This window comes from Solanum lycopersicum, chromosome 12, assembly GCF_036512215.1.
Source record: "Solanum lycopersicum chromosome 12, SLM_r2.1".
Classification (NCBI taxonomy): Eukaryota; Viridiplantae; Streptophyta; class Magnoliopsida; order Solanales; family Solanaceae; genus Solanum; species Solanum lycopersicum.
The window spans coordinates 54,680,908-54,691,409 of NC_090811.1; the positions used below are offsets into that span (position 1 = coordinate 54,680,908).

General features: G+C 37.4%; 1 protein-coding gene across 1 annotated transcript; it reads left to right on the forward strand.

The window, feature by feature from the left end:
• The first annotated feature begins 213 nt into the window (after positions 1-213).
• Positions 214-1,633, forward strand: LOC138340439 (uncharacterized). The gene is made up of 2 exons (XM_069292164.1): positions 214-847; positions 963-1,633. Exons 1-2 carry the CDS (start codon positions 214-216, stop codon positions 1,631-1,633), a joined length of 1,305 nt encoding a protein of 434 aa, XP_069148265.1.
• The last annotated feature ends 8,869 nt before the right edge of the window (positions 1,634-10,502 follow it).

The window sequence follows — 10,502 nt, forward strand, 5'->3', positions numbered from 1 at the left end:
CAGAGCAGACACTCTCTATTTGGTTAACACCAAAGAAGTGATATCTGTTCTAGAATGGCTGCTCCACTTAATCTAGAAGAAGGTCAGTCGTCAAAAAGATCTCCCCGTTTCAATGGACATTTCTACAGTTGGTGGAAAGTTAGAATGCATGATTTTCTCATGGCTGAAGATAGTTAGTTATAGGATATCGTACTAGATGGACTGCTTATTCCAATGATAGAAGAAAAGGATGGAGAGAAAATCACTCTTGTTCCAAAGCCTAGGCAGAAATACGATGAAGCTGACAGAAAAAATATAGAAAAGGGATACAAGGCAAAAACGCTTCTTGTTTGTGGGATAGGACCTGATGAGTTCAACAAGGTTTCAGCTTGCGAGTCTGCTAAGGAAATTTGGGACTGTTTGAAGACTGCTCATGAAGGAACTGAACAAGTCAAAGAATCAATGATTGACATGCTCACCTCACGGCATGAGAACTTCAAAATAAAGGAAGGAGAAACAATTCATGACATGTTCACAAAATTGTCTTCCATTACAAATGAGCAGCGAAGTCGTGGTGAACCTATAAGCATGAGCAAGCAAGTCAGAAAAGTACTTCGAATTTTTCCAAAATCCAAGGAAAGCAAGGTTGATGCCATCACAGAAGCCAAAGATTTGAAGGTGTTGACTATGGATTATCTGATTGGAAATCTTAAGACACATGAGATGAATCAAAATCACGATTCATCAAAGAAGGAAGCCAAAAATGATAAGTCATTGATGCTGAAGTACAAATCAGATGAAGATTCAAGTGATGATGATATGGCATATCTCATCAACAGATTTCAAAAAATTTTAAGAAAGAACAAAGGTTTAAAAGAAGAACAAATGGTCCTCGAAATGCTACTCAAGGTGATACATGCTACAAGTGTGGAAAAGTTGTACACTTTATTAGAGAGTGTCCTCTGCTCAAGAATGAACATAAGAACATCACAAACCAAGAAGTGACAAAGAGAAGAGAAGGGACCTTGTACTCGGTAAGAGAGATCGAAAAGCTGCTGCTGACTTTGTGGTCAAAAAGGCTCTTGCTACGTGGGGTGACTCTTCAAGTGATTTAGAAGATCCTGATGAACCAAATGATGTGTCTATGGTGGCTGTACATGAAGAGGAAACCATTTTAAATGAAATGTTTGCTCTCATGACTCATACAAAAAATGAAGAAGAGGATGACAAGGTAACTCTTCTTGATATGATAAATGATTTGTATAATTATTCTCTTAATAAGTTGAGAACTTTGGCAAAAGTTATGGTTGATTCTCTAATTGAGTTAACATCTGAAAGAGACAACATGAATGCTGAAATTGACAGTTTAACTGAAAACAAAGTTAAACTGGAGGAGAAAATGTCAAAAATTGTGTCTCTAGAGTCTGATAATTCTAAACATAAAAACCAGTTGAATCAGATAACTGAAGAAGCTGAACAGCTAAATGGAATGTCAAATGGTTTACAAGTTGAAATTCAAGAAAAATTGAAAAACTCTGAGGAAAAATTTGGATTGTCGTTGGAGAAGAGCAACAAATTAGAAAAGGATATTGTTAAACTTATGGAAGAACTTGAAAAATCCCTAAAGTGGACAAAATCCTCTAAGTTGTTTTAAAGTGCAACAAATAAGAGTAATTTCAATAAGAAAGGATTAGGAAGTCTAAACATGACCCCTCTTTTTAATCCTCTTAGTAAGTATGTGTTTGTGTCTGACAATCTGCTTTGTCTTCATTGTGGTAAAAATGGGCACTTAAAAGGAGAGTGTGCTGGCTGGAGAAACTCCCATGAAAGACTCTCTAATTATGCTGAAAGGCAAAATTTGCCAAAAGTGAGACCTGGTCCTCAAAAGCCTGTTTCAATTGATAGATTTTCAAAGAAAAAATCTGTCACTGCTCCAATGTCCTTTGTTAGAAAGTTCTAAAAACTCCCCTATTGAACTATATACAATCTGATCACTCCTCCGTGTGCCTTCTGGGAACTCAAATTAAAATGGATTCCCAATCTAAAAAAGTAATTCTTGGTGCAGGTGAGTGAGAAGAGCAGCAGTCAATGTTGGTATAGGGACAGTGGATGCTCTAAACATATGACTGGTGACATCAAAAATTTCTTCTCACTCAAGACACTTCAGGGAGGAGGTGTCTCTTTTGGTGATGGAAAGAAGGGGTACATTTTTGGAGTTGTCAAAGTGGGAAGGTCTTTTGAAGATTCAATTGACAATGTGTATCATTTAGATGGGTTGAAGTACAGTCTTTTGAGCATGTCTCAAATCTATGACAAAGGAAATGAAGTCATGTTTACCTCTGAGAAGTGTACTGTGGTAAGTCTAACTTCAAAGAAGGTAATTCTCACTGCTGTCAGAAGTAAAAACATGTATGTTGCCAACTTAGAAACGTCTCATGAAGATAACCTGACATGTCTTAGTGCTCAAAATGAGAATGCTGATCTTTGGCATCGTAGGCTAGGGCATGTGAGAATGCTGATCTTTGGCACCGGGGTCTTCCAAAGCTGAAGTTTGCTGAAAATAAAATTTGTGAAGCTTGTGTTAAAGGAAAACAAATCAGATCATCCTTTAAGCCCAAAAAGCAAGTCACATCATCAAGAACACTATAGCTGCTTCACATGGACATATGTGGACCCTTGAAGTTTCAAAGCAGAAATGGCAAGAAATACATTTTGGTGATACTTTATGATTACTCGAGATATACATGGACAAGATTCTTGAAATCAAAGGTAGAAACACCTGAAGAATTGGTGGTGTTTTTTAAAATGATTCAAACTAAATTGAATCAAGTCATTTGCAGCATTCGATTTGATCATGGTACTGAGTTTGAGAACTCAAAACTGGATAAATTGTGCATGGAGAATGGTACAAGTCATAATTTTTCTATGCCTAGAACTCCTCAACAAAATGGACTAGTGGAAAGAAAAAACATAACCTTGGTGAACATTGCCAGAACTTTTGTTATTGAATCAAATGTTCCTCAAAATATCTACGCTGAAGCTTTCAACACAGCATGTCATGTTACCAACAGGTGTCTGATAAGAGCTATTTTGAATAAGACTCCCTATGAGCTGCTCAACAACCAAAAGCCTATGCTGAGCTATCTTAGAGCATTTGGATGCAGGTGTTTTGTGCTGAAAAATGGGAAGGATGATCTTGGAAAATTTGATCCTAGGAGTGATGAAGGAGTATTTGTTGGATATTCTTTATCGAGTAAGGCTTATAGAATATTCAACAACGAACTCAATGCATTGAAGAAAGCATTCATGTTGTATTTGATGAAGATGGAAGCTTGAAAAATCATGCATCAAATGATGAAGATGATGTGATCAAACTGTTCAATTCACAGAAAATTGAAGGAAGTGAAGCTGATGCTGAAACAACAATTGAAAAATGACTGTGATGATCAAAATCATAGTCTACCCAAAGAAGCTAATGAAGTGGAAAAGTGTGATGAGGTGCCTGGTACTACTCTGAACTCCAGTCAGAGTACATCAAACTCCACAGAAAATGATGTCACTCTTGATGAAGGAGAAGATGCTAATCAGCTCAACCAGTATGCTCCAAGATCAGGATGGAAGCATAGTTCATCACATCCTCTTGATAATCTTATCTCTCCCTTGAATTCATACTAGCTCTAAAACATGAAATCTAGTTGCATTTTCAGCATTCATATCATCTATTGATCCCAAGAATGTGAAAGAAACATTAGGTGATGTAGATTGGATCAACTCTTTGCAAGAAGAACTTCGTCAATTTGAAAGAAGCAAGGTATGGTACCTGGTTCCTCGACCTGCAGGCAGAACATTAATAGGAACCAGATGGGTTTTCAGAAACAAGCTTGATGAAAATGGAGTGATTACTAGAAACAAATCCAGGTTGGTGGTTCAAGGATACAATCAAGAAGAGGGAATAGACTATGATGAGTTTTTTGCACCTGTTGCCAGGATGGAGGCTATTAGAATTTTAATATCTTTTGCTACATTCATGGGGTTCAAGTTGTATCAAATGGATGTCAAAAGTGCATTTCTGATTGGAGGACTCAAAGAGGAGGTATTTGTCAAACAACCTCCTGGGTTTGAAGATGCTGAGCTACCAGATCACGTGTTCAGATTGAATAAGGCTCTTATGGTCTGAAGCAGGCTCCAAGAGCATGGTATGAAAGGCTGTCAAAGTTTCTGCTAAAGAGGCAAGATAGACAATACTCTATTCTTATTAAAAAGATAAAAAGAATTGCATATTAATCAAGTTTATGTGGATGACATAATTGTTGGAGCTACTTCAGAACATTTGTGTGAAGAATTCTCATTATTAATGGGAAAGGAATTTGAAATGAGCATGATGGGTGAACTGACATTCTTCCTTAGTTTACAAATCAAGCAATCATCAAATGGGATTTCAATCTTTCAAGAGAAGTACATTAAGGAGCTACTGAAGAAATTCAATATTTTTTACTCTAAACCTATTGATACTCGTATGGGAACAAATTCCAAGCTTGTAGTAGAGGAATATGTTCCTCTTGTGAATCAAACAATGTACAAGGGAATCATTAGATCATTGTTGTATCTGACTGCTAGCAGACCTGATTTTGTTTATAGTGTTGGAATGTGTGCCAGGATTCAAGTATGTCCTCATGATTCACACTTGAAGGCTGCAAAACGTATTCTCAGATACTTGAAGAAAACAGGGACCTGGTTCTCTTCTATCCAGCAGGTGACACTTTTGATCTGGTTGGTTTTTGCAGATGTTGACTTTGCTGGTTTTCAAGTTGACAGGAAGAGTACTTCTGGAATGGCTCATTTCCTTGGATCATCACTCATATCTAGGGAACCAAAAAGCTTAATTATGTGGCTCTTTCAACTGCTGAAGCTGAGTATGTAGCTACTACAGCCTGCTGTTCACAGTTGTTGTGGATCAGGCAACACTTGGAAGATTTTGGGATACACAACAAAGCAATTCCTCTTATGTGTGACAATACTAGTGCTGTCAGTATGGGAAAGAATCTAGTCCACCATAAGAGAACAAATCATATTGATGTTAGACATCACTTTTTGAGAGACAATGTTGAGAAGGGAAATATTGTGCTTACATATTGTCCAACAGAGGAGCAAATTGCAGACATCTTAACCAAGACTCCCAGTAAAGATCAATTTGAGAGTAATCGGCTAAAGTTGATCTCTAAGTGATGTTCTTTGCTTCCAACAATTGAATTCCCCTGATGGCTAAAATTGTAGTGCAGGTATCCTTTGTGTGAATATTTAAATATCTGGATAAAGATCCTTTTTGTACCTTTTGCAGGTATACTTTTAGGAAGGAATGGACTAACAAAGAAGATGACTAGAAAAACTAGGGAATGAGGATGTAACTGTGCTATGGTACCTGGTGCCTATCCAGGTTAGCATTTATACATTAATTTGAAATTGAAAATTATGACCGTTGATAATGCCACGTGTCAGTCATCGGTCATTCTGACCGTTAGTCCCATCGCTTATCTCTCAAGCGACACATCCAATCACGGACCTGGCACCTTTTCACGTCTTTTTAAAAAACCCTCATTACTTGTTTTCGAAATCCTCATCCGCCCTTTAATATTCTTTTTGCTTCAACAATGGATCAAGTAAAAGTTAAAAGGCAAAATTTGTTTCTTCTTCTTCCTTTCTCTGTTTGAAAAGTCATTTTTGTTCTCTTTCTAGTCAAACATGTCTTCTCCTTCTTCTACTTCCAAACAAATTCTTTATGCTCTTAGTGAAATAGATCCCATTGCTTTCTACTCTCCATCTGCTGTGGATTCCAGATCCAATGCTCCTTCAAGTTCTCAGAAAGATACACTTGACAATCCGTTCTATGCCATAGATTTAAACAACACATGCTTGCCTACTGAACCTGGTCCGTTGGAAGAAATGCTGCCTGATAATCTTTTTGAAGGAGATATGCCTAAGCATAAAGCATCTGAGTAAAATATCTTAGAAGCAAGTGAATAATTGGTTATTGAGAGTTTGGCCATGATGCGGGAAGAAGCAAGGGCTGAGCAAACTGAAGCTTTGCAGAGGGAAGAGGTAAGAAATACTCAACCCATTTTTGATAAAAACTCCTGACATTGGAAGGTATCCTTCTTCCTCCTCCTCTGACTCTGAAAGTGAGGAGGAACCCCTAAAGTTGAAGGTTGAGCGAAGAGAAGGTGAAATGTCTAGGAAAGGGAAGGAGAAGGTTGTAGAAGAGGCCCCTAGGAGAATACCTACCACTAGGTCTGCAGCTCAAAAATTGATGGCCGATGTCTGTAAGGCCAGTGCACATTCTACTGCTGCAATTAGAAGTGCCAGAACCTTTAAGGTATCAAATTTCAAAATGCCTGAGTCTGATGTTGTTGAGTTTTCTGCTGAGGAAGTTGAAAAGAAAAATAAGAAGAAAAGGTCGGGGAACAAAAAGGCAAAAATTTTGAAGAAGGTTGAAAAAACAAAGTTGAAAAAGAAAAGTTCTTTAGCAAAAAGGAAAAGATCATAGGGACCTAGTGCCTGTGATAGGAGTGTTGAGAGTGTCAACATGCAAGAAGTTGTTGACAGCCTGAAAAAGCAAGCAGTCTTTTCTGGGAGACTCTTTGATATAGTAATAATCAATCTTCGTGGCATGGACTCTCTTCATGATGTGGTAGAAATTTAATCATGGCTACATTTGTTCAACAGAAAATCCCCCATCCTCTATAAAGAATAAGTGCACAAATTCTATTATAATGTTCAATTCAAAAAAGATGTGAGTATCCTCACAAGGGTCAATGACATTGCCGTACATCTAGATGAGGGTCTGTTGAGCAAAATTCTCAGGGTGCCTAGAGAGGGGACCCAGTCTGTGCTGGGAAAAACTTTCTCTACTGAGTTTGTTTCCTTGATCTCTAAGATACCAACAACTAAGGTTGCTGGGATTTATAAGAAGATCATGAAAAGTGAGTACCAATTGGTTTTCAAGTTCATCAACAAAGTTCTCCTTCCTCGCACTGAAAAGAGGACCTCAGCAACTGCTGCTGACTTGCTTCTGATGGAGATGTTGTGTAGTTTTTGAAGCCCTGAATCTCCAAGGTCTTATGCTTGAGCATATATAAAAAACCATCATAGAGAGGAAAGGTGTTCATGGAATGGGATACGGATACTTTCTCACGGAAGTATTCAAGCACTTTCAAATTCCTCTCAGTGTTGGAATGGTTGGGACGGTGAAACAAACTATTTCAGAGAGTACCCTTGTCGAGTGTGAGTGTATTGAAGGGAGAGGCAATCCCAAGAGCAAGATGACTCAACTCATCGAAGATCAGGACCAACTCAAGCATGAGGTTGAGGAGCTCATTGTGTGTTTGAGTGGTAAGGAGGACGAAATTACCATACTCAAAGCGAAACTACTTATTGCATAGAATGAGGGACCTAGTTCTTCCATGGTACAAGCTCTAGAGAGAGAGAATGCTGAGTTGACGGCTAAGATCACTGCCTTACAGGAGAAGGCAATTAAAGATAATGATGCTGCCAATGCACGCCTCACTCTCATCATGCAGTCCGTGTCTTATCACCCTTCCTCTTCCTAGCCTGTTAAAAAACCTCCCTTGTGTTTTTCTTTTTGTAGCTTATCTTTGTGTTTTTGGATTATCAGTTTAACTTTAATGTATTAAATGTTATTATGGATTGCTGGTTAACTTATTCCTCTGTTGTTCTGCTTATAATCTTTTGTGAATGCTTTTTGTTCGTGATTGCTTGCTAATTAGCTTTGGTCTTATTCAGTATTGCTGTTGACATCATTGGTTTACTGCATATATTTTTTATGATGCCAAAAGGGGGATGTAAAACTGGTAAGTAGCTAAGTGATTATATGTGTGGGGGAATACAGTGAGGGGGAACAAAGTGAGGGGGAATATAGTAAGGGGGAACAAAGTTGGAGTGGATCTGATACTATTGTTTGTCATCATCAAAAAGGGGGAAAATGTTATTTGCAGTTTTGATGATTTGACAAACTTAGGGACCTTGTAAAGGTACCAGGTTACTTACTTGAGTGTTAAAGATGAAACAAACCCAGGGACCTTGTAAAGGTACCAGGCTGTCAATGTGACGAGCCAGTTGACTGCTAGGTGGAGATGGTACAGAAAGTAGGTGCACTCTTCCCGATGGCGTCAGAAAGTTAGACTTCTCCAACAAATGGCAAAGAGTTTAAGGAAAGTTACTTGTCCATATAAAAGGCACTTTCCTAAACATCTTTGGTAGTTTTTTCAACTTGACAAAGAACTTTTCAATAAAATTTGCAAAGGCTGCCAGCAAACGAAAGGTAGAATTATTCCAAGAACAAAAGAAATCTCTCTAGCTTTTAGTGTAGATGTTTAAGAATACATTCTCTTGTTCTTACATTGTAAACTATTCCTGAAACTATAAAGGAATTAGTGGGTAGTGTTAAAATTCTAGGTTGTCCAAGTGGGATAGCTTAGTGGGTAGATTGTTTTGTACTTAGACTTGTTAACCAATAGAGACTATTGCTTAAACGTGAGATTAAAAACCTCTCATCATATTTGTTGTAATCCTATTTTACTTTTGCTTTTGAAGATTAGTGAAAACGATTGAAAATCATGTGAGACAAGTCGTGGTTTTACTCCCTTAAGCAAGGAGGTTTCCACGTAAAATCATTGTGTTGATTTCAACTGCTTTTAACTTTCTGGTTATATTCATTAGTGTAGTAAGGGACCGGGTCCGTTATTCTGTTAAGTGAAGGCATATATTCTATCAGAGGCCATACGCCTTGGATGTGGAAGGTTAGTTAATTTTACCCAAATTTTACAAGGAAAATGAAGAGTAAACAATAGTTGGATTGCAAGATTTGGATCAAGAAATGGAGTCCTATATTCGATGATTGAGGGTGTCTAAGCTTGTTGGTTTAGATTTTCAAGAGTGTTATCGACCAAATCGGGTAGCAATGCAGTTTGAATATGATCAAGATTTCCCAAAATAGACTCCTCACTCGCCTTCAAGTCCAGAACTTGCCTGGTACAAATACAGTAGACCTATTGCTTCCGATTTAAGGTTATATTATCCGTCAAGGCTGTTTGAACCGGATGTAACAACACGATATTTGAAATGGTGGAGAAATGAAACTCATCGTCAAATAGAGAATTACCTTGAAGTTCCTCCTAGTTTTCCTCCCATTGTTCTTGAAAAAATGACAAGAAGAATTACCTTGATGTGCCTTCTAGTTTTCCTCCCAATTATTGTGGGAAAAATGACAGGAGGAATGACCCTGATGTTCCTCCTTGTTTTTCTCCTCGTTCTAAGTGGAAGCACATTGCAGAGGAAACAGTTCACACATCCATTGACGGAAATGGGAGTAGAAGTGTAGTCCCCCCCACATGAAGCATGAAAAGGAGCAAAACTTCAGTGGTAACAACAACGTGTACCAAAATAACTGAAGGCAATAAGGCGATAGGAAACCATGAGAAAGGGAGCGGTACATGTGATATGATCAATATTCTGAAACATGAGACGAGGATTAGAAACCTTGAAAACATCAATGGTGGAAAGGTTCCAATATTCAGGACAAAGTGAATCAAGCTAAAATTAAGTGCTAATACTAGGTTTATGTTTAGATCATCAAGTTATATATTCTTTATTATTGCCTAGTACTCAGACACTGCTACTAGTTCGTTCTTTTGTTTAGGTTCTTTTGTAACTATCTCAGCTTCAGTAAAAAGAAATTCACTTGAATTATATTTTAGTTCACTTTTTTACTTTCCAAGTTTCTAACTATTTAGCTCCATGAAGTGTTTGTGGCTGTTGCGAATGCAAAGTCAAGATTACAGATATAATCACTAGCATGTTTTTGTTCCCTGGGTATCAAGTTGAGTGACAAACATCTTCTTTTATGTGTGGAGATTAGAGAGTAAATTAATAGGAAAAGAATGAGATAATATTGAACTAATTAATTTGATCATATTGTTGTCTGAAACTGTACTTATTGCAGATAGCCTTGATTAAAAAAAAGAACTTTTTAGGATGTCTTTGTTTTAGGGGATATTTGCAAGACAATTATGGAGTTATTTTGCAAGATCAATTTAGAGCCGTGGACCAACATGGTACTGTCGATTGTAACTTGTTTGAAATTGGGACGCAGTAGTAGTAGTTATTTTTCAGAATTTGGCATATCGAGACAGGGGCATACTCTTCTTATAATGTTATTTTTCATATATTGTTTTGTTATTTCCATCACCAAATGCACCAATGTTACGTTAATAGTAAACTTACTGCAATCGTATTATGTAGATAGGTGAATTTTTTTTATTGTTATGCATATTACATATTGAATCCCTTTATACATGTAATCCTATATTTTCATATTATGTTTTGTCATCTCCATCACCAAATTTACTATTTTCCTCTACTGGGGATTATGACTTAATATTTATGCATACGTAAAGTTCAAGTAACATCAATACGTACCTTACGGTATAATATAAACCATACAACATGGC